This window comes from Malaclemys terrapin, chromosome 18, assembly GCF_027887155.1.
Source record: "Malaclemys terrapin pileata isolate rMalTer1 chromosome 18, rMalTer1.hap1, whole genome shotgun sequence".
NCBI lineage: Eukaryota > Metazoa > Chordata > Testudines > Emydidae > Malaclemys > Malaclemys terrapin.
In genome coordinates, this window is record NC_071522.1 from 23,791,362 (window position 1) to 23,815,013 (window position 23,652).

At 55.4% G+C, this 23,652-nt stretch overlaps 1 protein-coding gene across 1 annotated transcript; it reads right to left on the reverse strand.

The window, feature by feature from the left end:
• Positions 1–680: 680 nt before the first annotated feature.
• On the reverse strand, positions 681–22,962 carry LOC128825811 (caspase-1-like). The gene is made up of 9 exons (XM_054008612.1): positions 22,919–22,962; positions 18,509–18,781; positions 17,519–17,616; positions 16,064–16,237; positions 15,505–15,739; positions 15,245–15,397; positions 11,356–11,465; positions 8,811–8,916; positions 681–7,012 (listed from the first exon to the last, which is right to left on the reverse strand). Exons 1-8 carry the CDS (start codon positions 22,923–22,925, stop codon positions 8,824–8,826), a joined length of 1,143 nt encoding a protein of 380 aa, XP_053864587.1. The 5' UTR covers positions 22,926–22,962; the 3' UTR covers positions 681–7,012; positions 8,811–8,823.
• Between the last annotated feature and the right edge of the window lie 690 nt (positions 22,963–23,652).

Consider the following 23,652-nt stretch of genomic DNA (forward strand, 5'->3'; position numbering starts at 1 on the left):
TCCTGGCCTACAGCAAAGATGACAGTGGAGAGATGTAATGGACCAAGTGTTTTCTTCTTGTAACTCCTTTGACACCAACCACCATTGGCTTAGTGGCCTGACCATGATCTGGAAATCCCCAGGCTTCCTGGAACTGTAGGTTCGATCTGTGCAGGATCACCTCACGTCTTCACCCTTCTGCAGTAGCGATTTAGTCCGAGCAGTTTACTGTGTATTGGCCAGTCAGCTGCCCCCAAAGTCCCTACACCTGGATCCCTTAGCGCTTTCCATAAGGGTTTGTCTCGTGAGCTTAGCCAGCGTTTGCCCTTCTGCAGTGTTGTATGATGGTGGCTGCCTTTCGCTCCAGAGGGAGCTGCCTTTCAGCGGTGTGTGTAGACGGATGTCCAGCACTTGGGGATGGAGACTCTCGAGAACTGTAGGATTTCTGAAGATCAGGTAGGTTAGGGATGGACAAAGCCTATTGGTTGTGATGTGTCTCAGCTCTAGGGCTTGCAGCATATTCCCCAGCACCTTAAATCACTCAGCCAGCAAGTATTCTCCCATTGATTTAGCAGCATAATTCCACAACTAATGCAGCTCGCTGTGAGGAGGGACTTTCTCCCTCATGTTCGGTGTCAATCACCTTTTGTTTAATTTTTCTAATTTGAAACGCAAAGTGTCATAATAAGAAACAAATCACGTTATTGGGGAAATCATTTATCATAATGGTGTCCAGGTTTTGCCAGAATGGTGAAACGTCTTGGAAGGAAAGAAGGATGAAAATGAGAAAACAGTTGGTCACCTTAAGTAAATACAGGCATAGCATAAAAGTATTGATTTCATGGCTTTAGAAACAATGATAAACAGGTTAATTGCTGGCTGTGAGCGCACTTTAAAAAATTGGTACTAGGAAAACAGGACCCTATTTCAGAACCATCCTCTTTTTCTCTAGCCAGGGAAGATGAAAATGCTTTCCCAGTGTTTAACAGCAGAATATTTAGTGACTGTCAGCAACAGTGCTCAGGGAGGAAGGGCAAACTGAGGCAGAGAATCCTATAGTAATAAAATCAGCCGAGCACTAATAGCTGTTTCATCCTGTCTATGTGACTTTTGGAATGTCTGGAAAAACATGAACTTCAGCATGATTAAAGAACGCATGTCCCTTTTCCTTGGAGACAAGTTGCAAGGAAATGCAAATAGAGCCAAGGTGACAAGCACCCAGCGGAGGGATGCAACTAGCCTGCTTGGTGGCTTTAAAGCAGGTGAGGAGGCGTTCACATTCTGCAGCATTGACTGCCATTGAAACACAAAAGTGAGTCTCTAGCCTTCCTGTGCCTGCTAAAATCTTCCAAATGTGAACCGAGTGTAAGTGAAGCAGCAGGCGCTTCTCAAGTCTGGGACCCTGGTTCTGAGAGATGTGACCTTTCCTGCCCCCATTCCCTGCCAACTGCATGGACATGCTTTAAAAGCACCATAATAGAGGCTCAAACTAAACATACCCCCACCCTCCAAAAATGCCACCATGGCTTAACAGCAGAGTAAAAGAAGTGGTTAGAGGCGAAAAGGCATCCTTCAAAAACTGGGAGTCAAATCCTACTGAAAAACAAATAGAAAGGGAGCATAAGTTCTGGCAAGTCAGTGGAAAAGTATGCTAAGGCAGGCCAAGAAAGAATTCAAAGAGCAACTAGCTAAGGACACAAACACTAACAGCACCATTTCTTTTAAGTATACCCACCAAACAGTCAGGGGGGCCACTGGACGATCGAGGTACTAAACGAGCACTGAAGGAAGACAAGGCTGTTGCAGAGAAGCTAAATAAATTCTTTGCATTGGTTTTCACTGTAGAGGATACAGGGGAGATCCCCACACCCGAGCCATTCTTTTTAGGTAAAACACTTGGGGAACTGTCCCAGCTTGAGGTGTCAATAAAAGAGGCTTTGTCACAAGTTGATAAATTAAACAGTAATAAGTCACCAGGACCAGATGGTATCACCGAAGTGTTCTGAAGGAACTCAAATATAAAATTGCAGAACTAACAGTGGTATTTAACCTATTGCTTAAATCAGCCTCTCTATCAGATGACTGGAAGGTAGCTAATGCAACACTGATTTTGTAAAAAGGCTCCAGAGGCAGTCCTGGCAATCACAGGCCAGTAAGCCTGACTTCCATACCAGGCAAATTGGTTGAAAGTACAGTAAAGAAGAGAATTCTCAGACACCTAGATAAACACGATATGTTGGGGAAAAGTTAACATGGCTTTTGTAAAGGGAAATCATGCCTCGCCAATCTATTAGAATTCTTTGAGGTCAACAAATATGGACAAGGATGATCCAGTGGATAGAATGTACTTGGACTTTCAGAAAGCCTTTGACAAGGTCGCTCACCAAAAGCTCTTCAACAAAATAATCAGTCATGGGATAAGAAGGATCAGTAACTGGTTAAACAATAGGAAACAAAGAGGAATAAATGGTTAGTTTTCACAATGGAAAGAAATAAATAGCAGGTGCACCCATGATCTGTACTGGGATATGCTACTCAACATATTCATAAATGATCCAGAAAAGGGAGTGAGGTGGCAAAATGTGCAGACAATACTACATTACTCAAGATAAGTAAGTCCAAAACAAACTGGGTAATTGGGCAGCAAAATGGCAGATGAAATTTAGTGTTGATAAATGCCAAGTAATGCACACTGGAAAAAATAATCCCAACTATATATACAAAATGATGGGGTCTAAATGAGCTGTTACCACTCAAGAAATAGATCTTGGAGTCACTGTGGATAGTTCTCTGAAAACATCTGCTCAATATGCAGTGGCAGTCAAAAAAGCTAACTAAATTAGGAACCATTAGGAGAGGGATAGATAAAGAGAAAATATAATGCTACTGTGACGTTGCAGTCTCTATGGTTTTATAAAAATATGCTAATAAGTGAATATAATGTAACTGGAATATGCTTCATGCAAAAGGTCTCTTGTAAGGTATCATTACAAAGCTTATAATCTACTGAGTGTGATCATCCTATTCGTATAAATGTACCCCTCTTGTATCTGAAACTAGAAATATGAAATATAACTCTGAGGGCCTATTGTAATTATGCAAAATGTGGGCTGTTAATGGTGGTTTGGAATCTTGATGACTCCCATTAACCAGGACAATTGTCTGTAGATGGCTGTGTTTTACCTGTAAGTCTTCATGTATACCTGTGTGCTGGCAAGTGGGCAGTGAAGTCTTGCAGTGACATGTGAACATTGCAACGTCACAGCTACTCTGTAAATCCATGGTACGCCCACACCTGGAATAGTGTGTGCAGTTTTGGTCACCCTATCTCAGAAAAAGATACAATTGGAAAAGGTGCAAGAAAGAGCAACAACAATGAGTAGGGAGTACGGAACAACTTCCATAGAAGGAGAGATTAAAAAGACTGGAACTGTTCATTTTAGAAAAGAAATGTCTGAGGGGGTTATAACAGAAGTCTATAAAATCATGAACGTATGGAGAAAGTGAATAGGGAAGTGTTATTTAACCCTTGACATAACGCAAGGACTAGGGGGTCACCCAATGAAATTAATAGGCAGCAGATTAAAGACATACAAAAGAAAGTATTTCTTCACACAATGCACAGTCAACCTGTGGAACTCTTTGCTATCGGATGTTGTGAAGACCAAAAGCATACCTGGATTAAAAAAAAAATTAGGTAAGTTCCTAGAGGAGGAACGATCAATGGCTATTAACCAAGATGGTCAGGGACGCAACCCCATGTACTGGGTATCCTTAAACCAACAACTTCCAGAAGCTGGGATTGTTAGAGGGGGTAGGGGACAGGAGTTGCTCCAGGGAAAGAAATGCAGAGCGGAGAAAGGTTAAAGATGATGGTGGTCTTGAGAGTGAGCCTGTTTCCTAGTGAGTGATGCTGAATGTGACAGGGTTCTGAACCAACCCTTCCTAATGAGTGGGATTCTGCTGTGGATCGAGCAGTGTGGAGTCCTAAACTTAGACCATGGGCCATCATGAAACTGGAATTGTTCCTTTCCACAGAATGAGCCTGACCCACTGAAATACAGTAATCAGGGTGCAGACAAAGGTGGAGAGGTTTGTGGGAACCCTAAAATTATTCCTGGTATTGTCCAATGCCCAGCGTTCAAAAGTCCTGCATCAGGCACCCCAAATTCCTGAGACTGGTTGCAATATACTGGGGTTCTGTTCACTGGTCTCCTGGGGGTTGAGCTTTTGGGGGGTCACATTGAGATTTCCTTTGCACCCAGGAACGCTAGAAACTTCCATTTCATTTTCAAATGGAACCTGAGATCCTCACATACTCCCCTGACCCTAGGGTTGGGGTTTTGAGAAACAGCCCAGTGATCGCGAGACTAACAGTATCTGAAGGGAGGGTCAGATGATGCAGACACAAAGCATAAGGAATAAAAGGCACTTCCCCTTCCGCTCACAAAGCCAAAGGCAAAGCCAGTGCATGAATGTTGGGCCCTTGGCAGAACGTTGTGAAAGGCCCATTTTCAAGGTACAAAGGAATTCTGTGGGCGAGACACCTGCAGACGCTATTATACCTGGGTCCTCAGGTTCAGACACAGTCGCTCCCTTCCCCAGCTCTTCCCTTTTTTTCTGCCACCTTAGTCCTATGCTGTAGCCGTTGGCCTCGCAGGCACTGAACTGAGTGTGACTAGTAAATATCGAGTGTTCCTTGCAGCCCCGCTGGCAGGAAAGAGGGACTGTGATGACTCTCTAGGTGTTGCAGCAGAAGTGGGTTAAGACAGCTGGGGATTTAGCTGCCAGGTTAGGGCTTCTAATGCCATAGCACCAAGCGGGGGCTGCGCTGGAGCCTGCACTGCAGAGGCTGATGTCCTTGCACCACTTCATGGGCCCTTAGGGGCTGGCGTTTCAGGGAGAAATACTCCGCATGGAGCCCCAGGTCCTCCTAGCTCTGCTTTGGGAGTACAATCAGACCGGTCTGGGAGGCACCAAGGGCTTGATTTCTAGGAGGGCTGAGCACCCACAGCTGAACTTGGAACGTTTTACCAAGAGTCCTGGTGGATTGTTCATCGCTGGGGATTTCTCAGCCAAGGTGGGATGCTTTTCTCAAAGCTCTGCTCTAGGAATTATGTTCGGGCAGGTCTCTGGCCTGTGCTCTACAGGAGGTCACAATACAAGGTCACAATGGTCCCTTTTTCCCTTGGAATGTATGAAATTGAACTGGAGCTAAAGGGAACTGCTGGTTCTCGGCATCTCTGGAAATGGCCAGAAACAATCCCTGGGAACAGGTGCTCACAAGCACAGAAAAGTATTTTTTAAAATGGCCCCGAGCTGAGTTCTGATGTCTCTAAAACCCCACAAACTGCCGCTTCCGTCCCTACACCCATCGCTTTTCAAGAACACGGTAAAACCAGCTATAAAAGTAACCACAGGCAATGAGACAGGGAAACCAGAGAGAGTGTGCCCAGAAGCAGCGCAACCGCAGAGAAGGGCAAGGACATCTCTGGTCCGAGGAGTCACTTGCTTCCTCGTCCCAGCCATAGGAGTAGCCCAGAAAGCAACAAAGCTAAATTCTCCTTTCATCACTTCACCCCATTACTCCTAGTTCTACCCCCATGTATCATGCCAAGGAACCCTGCTCCCTTCCTGACGTTCTTGCCTTGCAGTGGTGTAGACGAGTGTCTCTCGCTCATCACTAAGGAGAAAAAGGGCTGCTCTAGAGGGGAGAGGGATCAGCTCTTAGCTGGGGCCAAGGATAGAAGTAATGGGCTTAGGTTTTAACAGAGAAATGTGGGTTAAGCACTAACCCAAATGTCATGGGCCACTTGCAGCCTTGGCACTCTGAAGTCTGGAGTTGACAATGGGCAGAATGTGGCCCTGTAATTACAGAGAACGAGAACAAGGCAGCGAACAGCTCAGTGAGGTTGGGAAATCACCGCGGCAGCTATTCAAGGCTCAGCCTGGCTGCCATCTAGTGGGGATGACTTGGAGTGAGCTCAGTTAACCCGGCCTCGCTAAGGGGAACGGACACAGGCCCCTTCCATTCCAGGGGGTCTGGGAATTGCTGATAGCGGGAGGAGACGGTTGCTGCCACACTCCATGTCCCCCCCAGAGTTCAGCAGATGAGCTTTCCTAGGGTATGCCCATAAGTGCAGAGTTAACCCGGGTGATCAGCACCCAGGTGTGAGCACTGGGTTAGTCTAACCTGGCTGTGAGCAGCCACACTGCAAAGCCCCTCCCGAGTTACTGCATCCGCACTGTGGGTCGCTAGTGCGTTTGGGGCAAAGCCCGTGGTTCTTTGTGCTGCTGTAAGGTGAGCCGCTGCATGACTCTTTCCCAGCGCGTTTGTGGGACACGCCTGTGCTGGGCACCTGGGGTGACTGTGGGAAGGCAGAGGTGCACCGTCAGCACTCGACTGATTTAGCTGCATCCCCATGGCCAAGTGGGCAGGCTCCCAGTCCCAGTGAAAGCAGCACCACGCTCAAAGCCACCCTCAGCTGGGGCAGCTAGCCCAGGTGGAAAGCTCAGGTGAGAGGGTTTTGTATGCGGAGGGGAGGGGACAGGAGCCTGGGCTGACCACAGTGAAGATGCCCCTGCTGTTGATATCCCTAATGGGAGACTCCAGCTGTTTACCAAGAAGGATGTGGCTGAGACTCACTTGTCTGACTGTCCGGGGACTCAAAGTCTGGCTACCGGAGGGAATGATCAGAGTGTGAACTGGATCTCAGGGACGGGGCCACGGGGATGTCAGTGCTGTAGGATCTAGATAGCTGGGGGGTGCTGCTGTCTCTCGCTAGGAAGAGCCATTTGATAGAGATGTGGCAGCAGGAGCTCCAGGCTGATGCTACCGTTGTCCTGTCACAAAGAGGAGGCACTTCCGCAGGGGAAGGCTGGTGAGAAGCTGAAGGCACTTCTGGCAGTTCAGAGGAAAGCCACAGGTGGAAACTGTGCAGGCAGCAGGAAGAGAGCCCTTGAGCTTTGTGCCAATGTTGAATGTGCAGACGCTGACTGCGGCAGGGCCCCCATGGGACATGCGCTGTCTTATCTGGAGAGGAGAGAGAAGAGCGACAGTTCACCAGTGCAGCTCGGCAGCATAGGCCATACAGTGGCTCTTCCTCCCCAGGAGGGACATTGCATTCACTAAGGATGCGGGAGTCTCGTTCCTGGGCCGGAGCTCCTTCGGGTGAGCCTGGGGAACTCCCTCAGCTCTTAGGGGTATTATACCCTTGAAGGCAGCCGTAGCAGGGTAGAGCACAAGGCTGGTCCCTGCTGAGTATAAATGCAGCTCTCTGAATGTCCTGTCACTTCCTTCCTCAGCAAAGACGGTCCCTGCAAGAGAGACACTGGCTCTTCCACCAGCGATTCTGCATCCCAGTGGTTCTCATCAGTATCCCTTCCCCTGCCTCCCAGTCTGATCCAGTAAACGGGCCATTGCCTCTGGTCTCCAGGGTCAGGGGTTTGGGGGGAGGGGGTGGGGAGAGGCTGAATTTGGGGAGCTTGAGAGGGGTTTTTGTGCACATCTGTCTGCTCTGTATATTGCATGGGGTTTACAACGGGTTTACATATGTGCCCAGAACTCTGGCTGCCCTCTATCGCAATGAACAGTCTTTTGCTCTTCTGTGACTCCCTCCAATCGGTCAGTGCCTTGCTGGTGATGCTGTGCCCAGAACAGGCTAGAGTGTGCAAAGGGTCAACTCGCCCTTGCTCCGTCATTTGCTGTCTCTGTGTTTAATGCAAATCACTGGCTTACTGCACTACAACGCCTGGCTACCAAAGCCCCAAGCTCCCGCTCAGCAGCGCTGCTTCCCGGCTGGGGGTTGGTCTGGGTGGTTTTTCACCAAAGGGATTTTCTGCGTTTCTCCACCATGAATCTCATTTTGTTATTTCCTGCCCACGTTTCTATGGGATCGGGCATGTCCCTGTTAATGGTCCCAACTCCTACCAACTTACTCCCCTCTCTTCCTTCACAACGGCACATATTTGATAAAAGCAAATCTAACACTGTTCTTCCCACAGGATACATTGCTGCTGATCATTTCCTTTCTTTCCTGAGCTTCCCACCGGTTTTCCATCCCAAGGAGTGTCACATCCAGCCCAGTGGGAGATCATTTCAGCTAAGAGTGTAATAAACTCCTGCTTTACTAATATCCAGATAGTGTAGCTGCTGCATTCCCATTCGCCACTACCTTTATGGGTCAGTCTCAGAGAAGCTATTGTTTGTCTGAGATGATTTGCCCCTCCACCCCATGCTGCTTCCTGCTCAGAGTTCCATTGCCCTAGAGAGGATTACAGCGTTTTCTATTTATTACATTGCTTCACTAGGGATTGAAATTACACTCCCTGGATGCCGAGTTTCCCTCTCCTCTTGCTTCTTTCCTCTTTCTTCCTGGAGAGGTGTAACTCTTCAGGGCAGAACTGTGCTTGGCTAGTGTCTTGTGACTTCCCCTGTGTCTCCCTAGAATTAAAAGTCTCTTTCTGTGCTACATGTCACTCGTTTCTTCAAGCACAAAGCAGCTCTAAGAAGAGAAGATTAGCCACAGAAAGTTTTGGCTACTAGAACTCCTCTATCCAGGATTTTCCTTCAAACAGCCAGTGTCTACGGAGAGAAGGTTTTAGTTCAGTTCAGAGGATGGGGAGATCTAACTCGCCTGAACCCTAACGTAAGGGGAGAAGCTGCCTTTGAAGTGGAATCTAGATCTGCCAGACCCTGGGCAATCTGGAATCGAGAGTGGAAGGTAAATTTACAAGATACGTCTGGAACGAGAGCCCCGTCGCTTAAAAACACGTGCAGTTACTGGTCATAGTAGAAATGTTTGTTGAGAGACTCCAGAACAGATACTTACTGTGGTGCTGGTTCTAATGGCCTGGGAACAGATAGAACTTTTTTATCATGGTAGTTCTTTCCTTGGTGGGCATCTGACGAGGAAAATTTTGAAAGGAGAGCTGGACCTGAAATGGGGAGGAGAGGTCAGATCAGTCACAATTCCAGGACACCGGCAGCACTTTAAACACAAACCAAACTGCTACTAGAAAGCCCGGACCTTGAATAACATCAGGGAGAATAGGCAGAATCAAGAGCAGATGTTCCCCTGGGAATCTGCATGATGATAATGACAGCCAGGCTGCACCTCTACCGCCACTAGAGCACATGCGTGCTCGAGCCACCTCTGATACAAACACCGCACATGCTATGCATGTCACAGTACATGCTGCCGTCTGTCATGGCAGGCATGCCCAGGCTGCTCCTGTTGGGCCCAAGAACAAGGAACGCTGCTGTGGTCACCAAAACCATTTCTGAATGAATTCTCCAGGCAGTGGCTCTGAGAGCTGGATGGCAGGTGGAGCTGGAAGGTTCCATGGCAGCTGGAGAGCGAGAGGAAGGAAAAGGGGCTGGAGCGGGAAGGGCAAGCTCAGGAGGGGGGAGGGAACAGTGTGGAGGAACCAGGGTCCCAGGTGGGAGAAGAAATGGACAAAAACCTTCCCCCATCAGCAGGCTTGGAGAGAAGATGGGGAGAGGGTCAGGGCTTGATGCAGGAATTATTGGGTGAGGTTCCCTGGCCTGCGTTATGCAGGAGGTCAGACTAGATCATCGCAATGGTCCCTTCTGGCCTGAAACACTGTGATTTGTGCGAGTGAGATTGATGCAGAGAATGTCCCTGCGGTCACTTCCCAGCAGAGCTGCAGGGTCTGCACTTACCAGCTGTGTGGCAGGAGTAAGTAAATTTTTCATTTCTGAAATGTACATTACTGGGCCATCTCTGGAACAACAGCTTGAGTGGGGATGGATGGAGGGAAGTTTCACAGCAGGACACCACTCCCGGGGCGGGACCCAGGCCCACAAAGGGATTTAGGCACCTGCAGCCCAATTTTAGGCTTCATTGTGGCCCACAGAACTCCTGCTCAGCAGTAGGCGCATAAACTCACTCGACACCTACACTTCTACTGGAAAAGTCTCCTAGAAGTCTCTGTTCCTGCCGCTGGCCATGTGTCCAAACGCCCATCTCCCACCCAACTCTCAGCACAATCCTCAAGCCAGGTGGAGATAGACGTTCCCCCACCTATCTTGCCTGTAGGTGTGCTCTGAGCACACCTAACTCCATACAGAACAGCCAGGGGAAGAGGCAAGAACAGGAAGATGTGTCCTTTAGCTCCCTGGTTAGGGCAGTCACCTAGGATGTGGGAGACCCCAGGTCAATTCCCCTCTGCCTGAGGAGGAGACAGGATTAGGACAGGGTGAGCGCGCTGACCGTCGCGTCACTCACACTCTGTCTCCAGTCCAGCTGATTATTTAGCCAGGGTGGAACGGCTGCAACAGGAGCGACCAGGGAGCCCCACAACAGACTGTCCCAGAGCCCAGTGGTTAGCGCCTTCTCCAGAGACGGGAGACCCCTTCTCCTATCAAGCAGATGAGGGACTTGAAGCTGGGTCTCTCTCATCCCAGAGGAGCCCTGACCACTGGACTGAGGTTTTGAGGGAGGATATGATTTTGTCACCGATTCCGTGACTAACAAACCTCCATGACTTCTTTGGCTTCAGCTCCAGCCACTGCCATAGCGGCTGGAATCCCCCCCGCCCCACTTGGGTTGTCAGTGTCCCCCCATGGGGCTCGAGCTTCGCTCCCCCGGGGGGTCACCCCCCCCGTTATTTTTAGTAAAAGTCACGGACAGGTCACGGGCATCCGTGAATTTTTGTTCATTGCCCACGACCTGTCTGTGACTTTTACTAAAAATACCCGTGACAGACTCTTAGCCTTAGTTATGAGGGAGGATGCCCCCACCCCTGGCCATTTGGGGTGGAGCTGGGGGGTGCACCACCAATCTTCCTGCAAGAAACAGCTCACACAGAGGGGTTCCTGGCTGTGGTCACAAGGAGAGACAGGCACCTCCCTGCGGCCTGGGCTTAGGTGCCTAAGGCTCTGCGAGGGGTGGGGCTTAGTACACCCCCCTCTCATTGGCATCTTCCATTGGCCAGCTTAGGTGGCTCCCCACCTATCGGGCTGGCTTTTGTGGATCCCATCCTGTGGGGCCTGTCTCTCCCCATGCACTGCACAGGGAGCCTGGGGCCTAGCTCACAGGGTGTGGAATCCACTAGGTGGCAGGTTGCTTCCAATTCGGCACTGCAAGACCTGTCCCTTTGTGGGTCCGGCCAGGCCACTGCCTCTCCTCTCAGATTGCCCTGAAGACGTGCGCTGTGAACTCTGCTAAGATTCCCCCGTCAAACAGACACGGAGCATGTTTGACTATACTGTGCACTGTGGATGCCTGTAGGGGACTGATTTGCATGAGCAGCCAGAGCTCCTCATGGGGCTGGGGACAGTTCCCTGCTGCGGTACGGCTGATCGAAGCAGGGCGGGTGTTCCCAGTTACCCAGCAGGAAGGACGGAGTCACCTTTCGGAAGATCTCCTCCAAGGGGAAGCGGCAGGCATTGGTTCGAAGCTGCTCTATCAGACGGGTGATGAAGACGGACCCAGTTTTTGGACATCTCCAGGACAAAGTGTCTGTGGAGACAAAAGGCCGTTACACAACATGGAGTAGGGCTGCTTCTGTTCCTCTAGACTACAACAGACACTGGAGCTGTGGGGGCTGGGGCTGGCAGAGGGATTTCACCCTTCACAGAGCAGCTGGGAGTTCTCAATGAGGCTGAAGTTAAGGGAAGAGAAGAGGAATGACTAGGAGGGCAAAGCTGACCGGTTCTGGCCCAGTCGCTGGGGGGTAATTGGTGCCTATATAAGAAAAAGACCCAAAAATCGGGACTGTCCCTTTAAAATCGGGACATCTGGTCACCCTACTGCGGGGTGGGGAGAGGAAGAGGCGGGTCAGGCTGCTAAGACGGTTCATTGGCGATCGAGGGCTGCGAGGGATTGCCACAGACAGTGCTATGCCAGAAGGGGCCTGTACCAGGGTGGCTTGCCCAGGGGCTGGAGAGCCGGAGGCCAAGCCAGCCCTGATGACAAGGATGAGCTACGCCTGGGGGGAATCAAGTGGTCCCACCCAGGGTAAAAGGCAGTCAGAAGCTGCAGACTGAGCCTGCAAGCAGCAGGAGAAAGCTCTCTAGGCAGGGAGAGACGGACAGACGCCCGGGGAGGAGGGGGCTGTGGCCAGCTACAGCTGGAGAGAAGCGGCCTCGGGCTGTGGTTTGTTTGGAAAGCCTTTGTGTTAGATGCTGGGAGAGGGAGCCTAAACTGCAGTCGGGGGCCAATGTGCACCAGAGGCTCAATAAACAGGATCCTTTGGGTTTGAATTGCTCTGTGAACTGTGATTTCGCCAATGGCTGCAGAAGAGCCGGGACGGCCACAGAGGCAAGAGGCTGGAGAGCAAGACCCGGCCAGGAGAAGGCGCTTGGGGGGCAGTAGGTGGCCACACAGCTACAGGGCCATTATGATTATCTGAGCCAGCATTGGCTCAGATAATAACAACAAACATTGTTCCGACAAGGACTCCTTTGGCATTTTACTAAGTGTCCTGGACCCCTTTCCAGGCACCAGCTTACCAAGCAGGTGCTTGGGGCGGCCAAGGGAGAGGGCGGCACCTGCGGCAATTCGGGGGCGGCAGGTCCCTCACTCCCTCTAGGAGCGAAGGACCTGCCGCTGAAATGCCGCCGCCGATCGCAGCTTTTTTTTTTTTTTCCAATTGCCGCCACCGATCGCGATCGCGGCTTTCTTTTTTTTTTTTGCTTGGGGCGGCAGAAATGCTGGAGCCGGCCCTGCCCCTTTCCTAGCAGAATGCCCTGCCAGTGTGACCTCCCACACACAGGGTGGTCACGCTGCACAGAGGATGCCGTTTTGGTCTCCAAATGGCCGCCTCCATGCAGCAAAAGTGCCAGAACATTGTTCCGGCATGTTCCGGCCCTGGCTCAAGGGACGGACCCCCGCATAACCCACTGTGGACCCCACTTGGGGAACTGCTGATCTCCTGTACAGCACAGGCCAGAGAACAAATGGAAAGGGCAAAAGCAGAACAGATCTGAGTCTCCAGTTATCCCAGAGAGGGACCGTCTCCTGCAGGGCTTTCTAGAAAGCTCGCTAACCAGAGGGCTTCCCATTCCAGGTCTCTGGGTCACAGGTCTCCTGCAGGAAATCCAGCTCTGTGGGCCCTGACTGCACTGCAATACCACACCCTGCTACCCCCACTCTTTGTCAAGCCGAGCTCTGCTCAATCCAGTTTAGTGAGTCCCCTCTGCAGAGCTAGATACGCAGCAGGGGGCCAAGAGGCTACTAGAGACAGACTGCAGCTCCCGGCTGTAGGTGCAGTCAGGAATGAGCCTCTGGACTTCCTGGCTCACGGGCTGGCCTGGGCTGACTCCAGGCAGTTGGGTGAGCGGCTTGTGCTCCAGCATCTAAACTTTGCTTTCAAAAGAGGCCTCCAGCCACTGTTCCCTCTAATTTTTTACATCCATGTACAGAATGAATTTTGTTATGTGAATCAATATGGAGGTGATGTGTGTGGGGGTGGGGCTGAGGGGATCGGATTGTGGGAGGGGCTCAGGGCTGGCAAAGACGGTTGGGGTGTGGTGGGGTGCGGGCTCTGGGGTGGGGCTGGGGGATTGGTGCAGGCTGCCCCGGCTGTGGCAGGGAAAGAGAGGACTCCCCCCAGCCCTCTCTCGCTGCAGCAGCTCAGGGCCGGGTGAGAGGTGCCTGGGCTGGGGCGGGCTAAGGGAGGGGCTCCTCTCCCTGGCAGCTCCAGTGGGGCTGGGCCGGGCCGGGGGATGGGCGCCTCTCCCTGCCTGCATGGCCCTTGACAGCCTGCTGCACGGCTGTGTGGCCGCGCAGCTTACAGGGAACTTAGCCTCCAGCCCTCCTGGCTGTGCAGAAAGCCTCCCAGTGTGGCAGAGTGAAAGCAGGGCAGACATGTCTGCAAAGAGCTGGAGAGCAGTGCTTGGAGTGCTGTGAGCCACGCTCATTTCCGGGGGCCCTGACTGCGAAGCCCAAGGGTGGCCATTCAAAGGTCAGCAGCTATTCATTGTGTGAGGAAACCTCCAGCTGCTCCCCCAGCCCCTAGAGAGCCTTGGGGGAGATGGCCAGAGACGTAAAGGTGATGTGACAGTGGACAGGGAGCCAGGGGAGGGACGTGATCAGATGGATGGAGAAGGAAGGTGGCTCTATCGCTGGATTCTGGATGGGCCAGAGGGAAAGGGAGCGTCCGGGTGGCCAGCGGGAGGCAGGTGCAGTAGTCAGGACCTGGACTAGAGATCTGGTGTGGGAATGGAAAGAAAAGACGGGATCTTGGAGACACTGAAGAGGAAGCAGCAGAGTTTGGAAATGGCCGGGATGGGCAGCAAGGGAGAGGGTGGAGTCAGAAATAGCCCCCACGGTGCAGGCCTGAGTGACAGGGGCCGGGGGCTCTCAACCGTGGTGGAGAAGGTGGAGGGTTTGGGAGGGAAGGGAAGGTATTTGGGTTTGGCCATGCTCAGGATAAGATGATGACAGGACACTCAACAATGTTCCCTCTAATTTTTCCCATGCATGTGCGGAATGAATTTTGTTATGTTCACCAATATGGAGGTGGTGTGTGGCAGAGTGGGGGAGGGGCCTCAAGACTGGGGCAGAGGGTTGGGTACGGGGGCAGGGAGGGAGGGCTCTGAGGTGGTACCAGGGATGCAGGCTGCCCTGGGGCTGCGGCAAGGAGAGAGGACTCTCCCCAGCCCTCTCTCCCGCAGCAGCTCCGGGGCTGGGGGAGAGCGTCTCTCTCCACCGTGGCAGGTCTGGGGCTGGGGCCAGGGGAGAGACGCCTCTCCCCGCTGCAGCCCTGAGCGGCCCTTGATAGGCTGCTGTGCAACGCGCAGCTTAGAGGGAACTTAGACCCCCGAAGGGAGATGTCCAAGAGCCAGGCCGAGAGGTGGGATTGGACGGCAGGAGACAGGCCAGGCATGGAGAGAGCTGTGTGAGCCATCAGCGAGCAGATGAGAGCTGCGGCCTGTGAGGCTGTCCAGGGTGTGAAGGGAGACGAGCCAAGGGCAGAGCGCCTGGGAACCCCCTGAGAGTGACAGGGGGCAGCCCCACCAAAAAGGGTCGTGTTCAGAGGGGTAGGAGAGGACAGTGTCTCAGTGCCCAGTGAGTGGCTGGGAGGTCAAGGCTGGGGTAGAGGCCCTAAGGACTGGCCAGGAGGAGGCCATTGGAGGCCGTGGTGGGAGCAGATCAGCAGAGCAGAGAGAGCAGATCGGGGTTGGGAGGGTCCCAGGAAGAGCTGGATACATGGGCTCAGCCAATTTAGAGCCAATGCTCCCTGTGCATGTCCCAGCACAGCCCCGGCCCCGGGCCTGCTCCTGGCAGCCAGTTACCTGGCGTTGTAGCGTGGAAACCGATGAAATCGCTCTCCACGTGGATTTGGTGACTTGCATCATCTTCTAACTCTTCAGGGGGCAGCGGAGCGAGGCTGGAGCCGTCTCCAGGGAGCTCTGCAGAGTCACTCACCAACACCTGTCCGTGGTTCTCTGGGAAACATGGGCACCAGTTACGGCCCAGAGCAGGCCATGTTTTCCCTTTCCCACGCCCCCGTTCCAGTGGGTGCCACCCGCCCCGTCCCGGAGTGCAGGCTCACCCCCACGGCAGGCCTGAATGATGATCACTTTGGGTTTTCCCAGCAGTGTCTGGCAATTCTTGTTGTTGAAGGTGCTGTAGATGGTGTCAATGGGAAGGATGTCTGTGGACTCGCCTTGGCTCTTTGTCCCGCACAGGCCAGCCCTGACACCATGAGACATGAGCACGAGGAAGGTGCTATCCGAGGTCCGGTGCTCATTCCGAGCAGCGAACTGCTTCAGAGTCTCCACCATGGCCTGAAAGCAACGCGGGGACAGCAGTGTCAATGAACAGCAGCCAGAAGAATGACTGCTACTCCTGAGGGCACCGTTGGGGGTGGGGTAAGACCTCCAGCGGCAGCAGCCAGTGCCCTCTGGGATGGAGGATTCCCATGGAGAGTGTTCCCATCCCAGAGAGGGCTTGGGGAGGAATCTGACATCCCCCTACTGGCAGCTCCTAGGAGGAACCAGCCCCAAGACCCCTGCCAAGGCGGGACTGAGCCAGGAATGAACCAAGCAAAGGTCACAGCATCTTCCCTAGGGGCTTGGGGCAGTCACTGGTGGCTTGGGGAGATCCTGTACCTGGGCATTCAAGTTGCAGTGAGTTTCCACCTTGTATCCCAGCCCTTCTAGAAGCCTCTTCATCCCATTCATGTCCACGTCAGCCCCGTCCCTCCTGCGGAGATGCTCAAACTCAACATTACAGATGATGAGGGCCAGGCGGGTTCGCGTCGCCTTGTCCAGGATGGAATAGATCTGTAAGAAAGGAAAACTCACGCTGGGCCGGCCACGACGCAGCCCTCACTTCGGGGGCTTACTGCACATGGCAGAACGGAGCCACGGCCCATAGGGAGGTTGTTACCCACATCTCTAGATACCACTCCTCAAATTACCAAGGACCCCCTTATGCTCCATGCCCCTCAGCATCCCTACAAGGAGACTGTCCCATGGCCCCTGGGCAGTAGGTCTCTGTGGAGGAAGAGGGCCCCCCAAGTACTCTCTCATGGGGGCTGTTGTTGAGGGGGAAAGGGTCTATGTCATCCTGGTGGATGCAGCCAGACTTAGCTCCAGGCCCCGTATGATACTGTTCACACAGCCAGAAACATCTCTGGGGCCACTACAGCCAAACAGCTGGGCACAGCAGGGCCAGAGGCTGAGTGGGGAGAGCTAGGATCCAGCCCGATCCCCACGTCTGCACAGCCAGGTGGTGGAGAATGGGGTGGTCTCTGACTGGAGTTCGTGTCAGCTGGTGAAGCGTTACTGCAGTGCTAGTGTGTGCGGCGGTTTCTAATGGGGTCTGTTAGCGAAAACGAGTCCGTGAGGCTGCGCAGAACCCCAGGAAAGTGCTGCCTCGGGCCAGAGCTCCTGCCTTCAGAGCGTTTTTAAGGGGCCGTTGGAGCATGAGGATGACCTTGGTCTTTGGTGTATAAAGCAAACCTGCCTGTGATTAGTTACGTGGGGCTGGCTGGGCATTGCCCTCCACAGAGGAGCCTGCAGCGCCCTCATGACCGTCACGGAGAAGCTTAGCTTCCTCCTGGGGACTGTTCCCCGACTGCTCGGGTAACCTCTGGAGGGCTCAGAAAGATCTTGCTGCTTCCATGGCTTCCCCCCTCCCTGACACCACACAGCTGATCTGGCACTGGGGGCAGCAATCAAGGGATTGGATCAGCTGCCCCGGGCCATCACACTGCTGTCAGTGCTTCAAAGGTATCTGGCAGGAAGGGGCAACTTGCAGTCTCCGTGCAGCTAAAATCAAACACTGTCAAACCACCGAGACCAGCCACTGCTCCTCTGGCTTCACACTGTGCAGACAAAGGTGTAGGGCTTGGGGGGCAATATTGTCAGGATGGTGGTTTCCACCCCTCCTGCGCCCCGGTCCCTGGGGCCCCATCGGGGGTGCAACAGCACTGACGCTGTACACATTCACAGCGATGCTGGAGGTCAAATCTGGCTGTAGCCAGCAGGCAGTGCCTGAGCTCGGGGGTCTCTGCCGCATACACCCCAGGGGAGAAGCCCAAAGGGAGCAGCACAGAGCACCTCCTTCGCTTCCTCCTTCTGGATCCGCTGGACGAATTCCCGGGGGCAGGGCTGGATCCATTCCTGAGATGGCGCTGGCTGGGTTTCTGCAGCAGTCCCTGGGATCATAAACCCTGCGTTAGCTGAGAGGAGGCAGTTAGTAGGTGGGAGCCACATGTGCTGTCCTGAAATCCCCCTTGGGAAAGGCACAGGGAGAAACGCAGAACAGGGAGCAGCAAGGCGAGGCGGCTACCCCTCCACACTGGCTAGTGCAATGGGGTGGGTTGGCGAGGGCACAACCACGGCCTGCTGGGGGGCTGGGATAGGCAGGGCCGTGACTGTCCAACTTCCGGGAGTCTCCCCCGTTCAGCAGAGACGGCCTGAGTTGTCCCTCTCCATCGCCCCTCGACTGCCACTGTGCACCTGGGAGTGCCAGGGTCATGGAACGTGGTGGGTGGACTCAGGGCACCCCTGCCCCATTGTGCCACGGGTACCCTGCTCTGGAAGGAGGGCAGCATCTCCGCACTCTGGGCAGCATGCGGGGCCTGGCCCTCGCCCCAAGGGGAGATCCAGGCGTGAGGAACCCCGTCCCCAGCAGGACGCTCATGGGGTGTGCTCGCACCTCTGCCACTCAGGGCAGGAAGCTGCTCAGTCCTTTGCTGATGCCCAGCAGGGAGGGGTAGGTCAGCCTGGCCTCTCTAGCTGCCCTGTGGGAATCCGGGGTCCGGGGAATCCCAGTGCAGCCAAAGAGCAGGGCACGTCCGTGGCATTGGCTCTGCCATTGCTGCGGCGAGTGGGAAACATGGGCCTGGGCAGCACCACCCAAGGCTTTGCAGCGGGTTTAATAACCAGTGTGCGCATGTCACACGCCCTGGAAGGGGAGAGAACCCTGCACGGAGTGGGGCTGTCACAGGCCAGTGCCCATGGGAGAATCCCTGCCCAGCCCAGCCGGGTGTCCCGTGCGTGCAGCCCCACAGAGATTGGAGAACCAGCCCTTGTGGCACCACTCACCTGAGGGGGCTCCGAGCCCCAGCTCTGTGGCCAGGTGGACATCTCTGACGCAGAGGCGTTCGATGAATATTTCGCTGGCTCTGGCACCCTTTCTCCTCACCCCATCAATCAGGCACCTGGCTTGGTCACTCTTCTTACTGTAGCTCTCCCTCACCTCCTCCACTTCCTCCTCGTTCAGCACCCGTCTCTCCAGCAGGTCGTCCAAGAGGTTGCTGATCACTGCCTTGCTCACGCGCTCCACAAACCTGATCCGCACGTCGCTTAACTTCCGATCTGTAAGAGCAGCCACGTGAGCCCCTGGGGCCTCCCCTCGGGCCCTGCTAGCCCTCCCCTTGGGCCCTGCCAGCTCTCCCCTCGGGCCCTGCCAGCCCTCCCCTCGGGCCCTGCCAGCCCTCCCCTCGGGGTATTTGTACCTGGCCGTGGCGGTGCCAGGCCTCGTGTGCATGTACCATGCTGCTCAGACAGCTCCTTCCCATGGGGGTTGCACTAGTGGAGCTCCCATAGGGACCAGCTGATACAGCCATGGCCCACCCCACAGCCCTCCATGTGCACCCCACATATTCCTTCACACACATCTCCCCACTCACTGCACCAGCCTCCAGTGCCTGCCCAAGCAAGCACACACAATGGGCTGGCTCGCTAACCTGGGACATTTTTATGAGGTTGCCATTTTGTTTTCCAGACTCGCAGCCTTCATTACGGTGAGTCCCTCGCTGTTCCTGGCGTGACAAGACCCTGCAGTGAGCCCGGCCTGCGGCCGCACTGCTCAGCCAGAGGAGACCTGTCCCAGGCACTCAGTGCACGGTTAGCTCACATCTCCATGGCAATGTCCTTAACTGTTCCACGTGAGAGTCAATGGTCGGGTTAAACCTCACTGACGCTGCTGGTGGTCGTGACAGCCACTTTCAGTCAGGTTAAAGAAGCAATTAAGCTCCCTTGTGGAACCAGAGAACTGACACAACAGGAGCGTCCGCCCATGCCAGCCCATCAGGAAGCCAGCTACGGTGGTGGAGGGATTTCACTGAGTGCGGGGTGGGGCGGGGGCGTGTCTGAGAGACGCGGCAGACACACCAGGGGAGCAGCAAGGAAGCACCAGACACAGCCACGTTCCCGCGGGTCGTGCGACCCTGAGAAAAGCGAAGCGCTCCAGGAGCTGCGAGGCCGGAGCCTGGTGACCCAGAATGCCCGGCTGCCCGCTGAACAGGCAGGAAGTGGCAGAGCTAGACGGGCTAATGAGTAACCTTAGCTCCGCCCCTCACCAGAGTGACACTGTCTGGCTTCTCTTTCGCAATGGGGACATTGCTCCTTTTGCGTTTCAGCCTGCCCGCTGGGGGGAGGGGAATGTCATAGGGAACTTCGGGCTGGGCTACACTGAAAACTCACATCGTGCCGAGCTACATCTCCCAGGCACAGAACAATCCACCCCCCCCAGCGAGAGACGCAGGGCAGGTCTACACTTAAAAGGTTACATCAGCACAGCTGCACCCCGTAGCACTTAAGTGAAGACGCTCCTACACCGGCGGGAGAGCTTCTCCCATTGGCATGATTAATCCACCTCCGCACGAGGCAGTAGCTATGTCCACGGGACAAACTCTCACTGACACAGCGCTGTCTGCCCGGGCTAGGTCGGTGTAACTACAGCACTCAGGGGCGTGGATTTTTCACACCCTCAAGCGATGCAGTTATACCAGTATAAGTCTGGAGTGTAGCTCTGGCTGTAGGCCTGTATCTAGACAACCCATCCCCTGGTGTAGGCAGTGCTATGTCAGTGGAAAAATTCTGCCATTGAGTTAGCTGCCTCCTCTTGGGGAGGTGGATAAACGACAGTGATGGAAGAACCCCCTTCCTCGCTGCAGGGCGTGGCCCCAAGGCTGCGTTTGAAGTGCAGACATCCCCTAAGGCCTGGACTACACTAGGAAATTCAGTCAGTTGAACTACTTTGCTCAGGGGTGTGAAAAATACAGTTAAAGCGACCTAACCCCTGGTGTACATGGGGCTAGCGCTCTTGGGAGTGGAGTGCATGTGCCGATGGGAGAACCCCCTCCTTGCAGGGTAGGTGGGACTTCACCGAACCGCTACAGCGGCACCCCTACAGCGTTTCAGCCATAGACAAGCCCTGAGTGTGTAAACGTAACGCAGCCACTAGCGCTGAAAGCTCGGCACTGTTTTCTCCTAAAGCTCCCAGGTTGTCCATAGTCCAGGGCTCGCCCTTGGGGTCTAGGGGAAGCAGGGAGGGCACCAGACCAGTTCTTGGCTGGGAGCAGTGTTGCCAAGGCCAACGCTGATGGGACTCCCGCCCAGCCCAGCAGGAGAGCCAGCTCCAGCTAGACACCTAAATCCAGATCGAGGCACCCAAGTGTGAATAGCTGGAGGGGCTCAGACTGCAATAGTCCGGCCATGTATTTCGTGGCCTAAATACCCAGGTGCACATGTTGACCTTAACCTTTGTCCTCGTTCCCCCTTCTGTCAATGGGGCTGGTGACCAGCCTGTCGCAGGGAGGGCGGGGTGCAGATGAAGCGCTAACAGTCCCCAGATGCCATGTTCAGGCCTAGCAGCCAGGGAGCTAGTGGCCCCCGACACCCAGCTGCTTTGGACAAGTGCTCTTTGCCAAACCTCTTGGGGCAGGAGGCGCCCGACGCGTGCAGGTTTGGCTCCATCGCAAAGGATCCTTGGCCTGGCCCTCCCGCCATTGATAGGGTTACCATACGTCCTCTTTTTCCCGGACATGTCCGGCTTTTCGGCAGTCAAACCCCCGTCCGGGGGGAATTGCCAAAAAGCCGAACATGTCCGGGAAAATGGCGGCTCTGCTCCTCCCCGACTCTTCGGCTCTGTTTAAGAGCCGGGCTGCCCGAGCGCTACCGGCTTCGGGCAGCCCCCGTGCCTCCGGACTCTGCGCCGCCGGAGCCTGGGAGGGGAAGTGCCCGGCTGGGGGCGCAGGGTCCGGAGGCATAGGGGCTGCCCACAGCCCCAGTGCTACCGGCTTCAGGGTTTGCCAGGCAGCTTCCAGACCCTGCGCCCCCGGCTGGGCGCTTCCCCTCCCGGGCTCCAGCTGTGCTGGGGAAGCGCCGGCCAGGGCGCAGGGTCTGGGGGCTGCCCGCCAAACCCTGAAGCCAGTAGCACTGGGGCAGCCCTTTCCCCCTGGCTGGGAGTGGAAGGGAGGAGGGGGCGGAGTTAGGGTGGGGAAGGGGCGGGGTTGGGGCAGGGCTAGGGGTGGGGAAATGGGCGGGGCCAGGGCCCGTGGAGGGTCCTCTTTTTTTATTTATGAGATATGGTAACCCTAGCCCTTGACTGGCCGGGTGAGGGAGCAGGGGAATGGGGCAGCTCTGTGTGGGATGCTGTGGCGCTGGTCTGTCGGGCTGCCGGCCACTCTCCCTGGCCCAGGAGGGATTCAATGCCTTGGGGCCTCCCTCCGGGCATGGTTTATTCCATCAAACAAAACCCTCCCAAAGTAACACAAAACAGGCTGCAGGAGCCCTGCCTGCCCCCTCCAGGGCCAGTCCCAACCCCCCGCCCCTCCCCCTTCTGCAGCTGAGCTCCCTCCTTCCCCCACAGAAACCCCCTGCCCCGTCCCGGCTGGGGCTGAGAACTGAACAGGGCTGGCTGGCCCCAAGCCCTTAAAGGGGCAAAACGTCCCGTGACACGTCCATTGTGGGGGAGCGAGGAACGAGAGAGCGCTGGCCCCCTCTGAGGGGAAGGTGGCAAGGAAGGCGGGATACTATGGAACAGTCCTCATCGGGGCAGGGAGCAGACTGGGTGGAGGGTGGGAGGAGGGCTGGCCCCATCCAGGGGGAGTGGGCAGGGATTGGGGGTTGGAGGGGGACTGACCCCATCCAGGGGGAGTGGGCAGGGATTGGGGGTTGGAGGGGGACTGACCCCATCCAGGGGGAGTGGGCAGGGATTGGGGGTGGGAGGGGGACTGACCCCATCCAGGGGGAGCGGGCCGGGATTGGGGGTGAGAGGGGGCTGGCCCCATCCAGAGAGAGCGGGCAGGGACTGGGGGGGCTGGCCCCATCCAGGGGGAGTTGGCAGGGATTAGGGGATGGGGGGGCTGGCCCCATCCAGGGGGAGCAGGCCGGGATTGGGGGTGAGAGGGGGGCTGGCCCCATCCAGAGGGAGCGGGCAGGGATGGGGGGGCTGGCCTCGTCCAGGGGGAGTTGGCAGGGATTGGGGTGAGAGGGGGGCCAGCCCCAGCCATCCAGGGGGCGAAGGAGGGAGGGGAAGAACACAGCACCAGCCCCACCCCAGAGGAGCAGGCAGGAGCATTAATTCAAGCCCAGAGGCCTGACCTCGTGTCTGGCAGGAGTGGAGGTTGCTCACGCCTGCAGCTGCCAGGCCCAGGCAGGGTGTGCACCAGGGCCCGAGGAGGGGGACAGAACAGAGCCCAGGCTCCCTCCTGCCCCTGCACTCACCAGCCATCGCCCCAGCCCGAGGCGCCGCTCAGCCTGCACCGTTCACCAGGAACTCTGAGTAAGGGAAAGTGAAAGTGAAGCCCGGTCCCCTCCTCTTCCTGCCGTTCCCAAAGGCAGCGCTGGTGCAAGGGGAGCGGGCCCCGCACACAGGCAGGGTGGGGATGGCCGGGAGTCAGGGCTCCAGACAGAGCCCAGCGCCTTCAGCCAGAGGCGGCTGGTTGAGGGGGCATTGCTCCTCCAAGGCGCAGGGCTCTCCCCAGCCCTGGCCCAAGTGACAGTGCACCCTGGGGGAGCCCCCTCGGCCTGGCTCCCTGCCCATGGCTCAGAGGGGACAAGGGGGGCCATGGGGCATGCCTCTCTGGGGAGCAAAGCTGCTTTTAAAGAGACAGGAGAGGAAAGGGTCCCAGGCTCACCCCTCCCCCACACCTAGCCCCCATGCACCCTCTGGCTCCCACCTCCTCTTCCCAGCTGTCTGCTTTCATGGGGTGCAGCCCTCGCCCTAGGGAGGCTGGTGAGCTGGGCAAGCTGGAGAACAGCGTGGCAGCTGAGGCCGCACACCCAGGGGGGATTTCTGAGCCAGGCCCGATCAGCATCCAGGCCCAGGGCAGGGAGCTGGGCTGTGTGGAGTGTGCAGCAAAGGCACAATTCTCCGTGATAATCACCCCTTCCTTTCACAGCAATGAGCACCGGGAACAGAGGGCCCAGGGAATAAATGACACCTGCCAACCCCTGTG

Bases quoted from the DNA above. Each gene is read 5' to 3' on its own strand.
- LOC128825811 (XM_054008612.1), bottom strand. The intron at 15,740-16,063 runs GTACAGGATCTC...CGTTGCTTTCAG, and splicing joins ACTGCAACTTGAATGCCCAG to GCCATGGTGGAGACTCTGAA. The intron at 11,466-15,244 runs GTAACTGGCTGC...TTGTCTCCACAG, and splicing joins TTTCCACGCTACAACGCCAG to ACACTTTGTCCTGGAGATGT.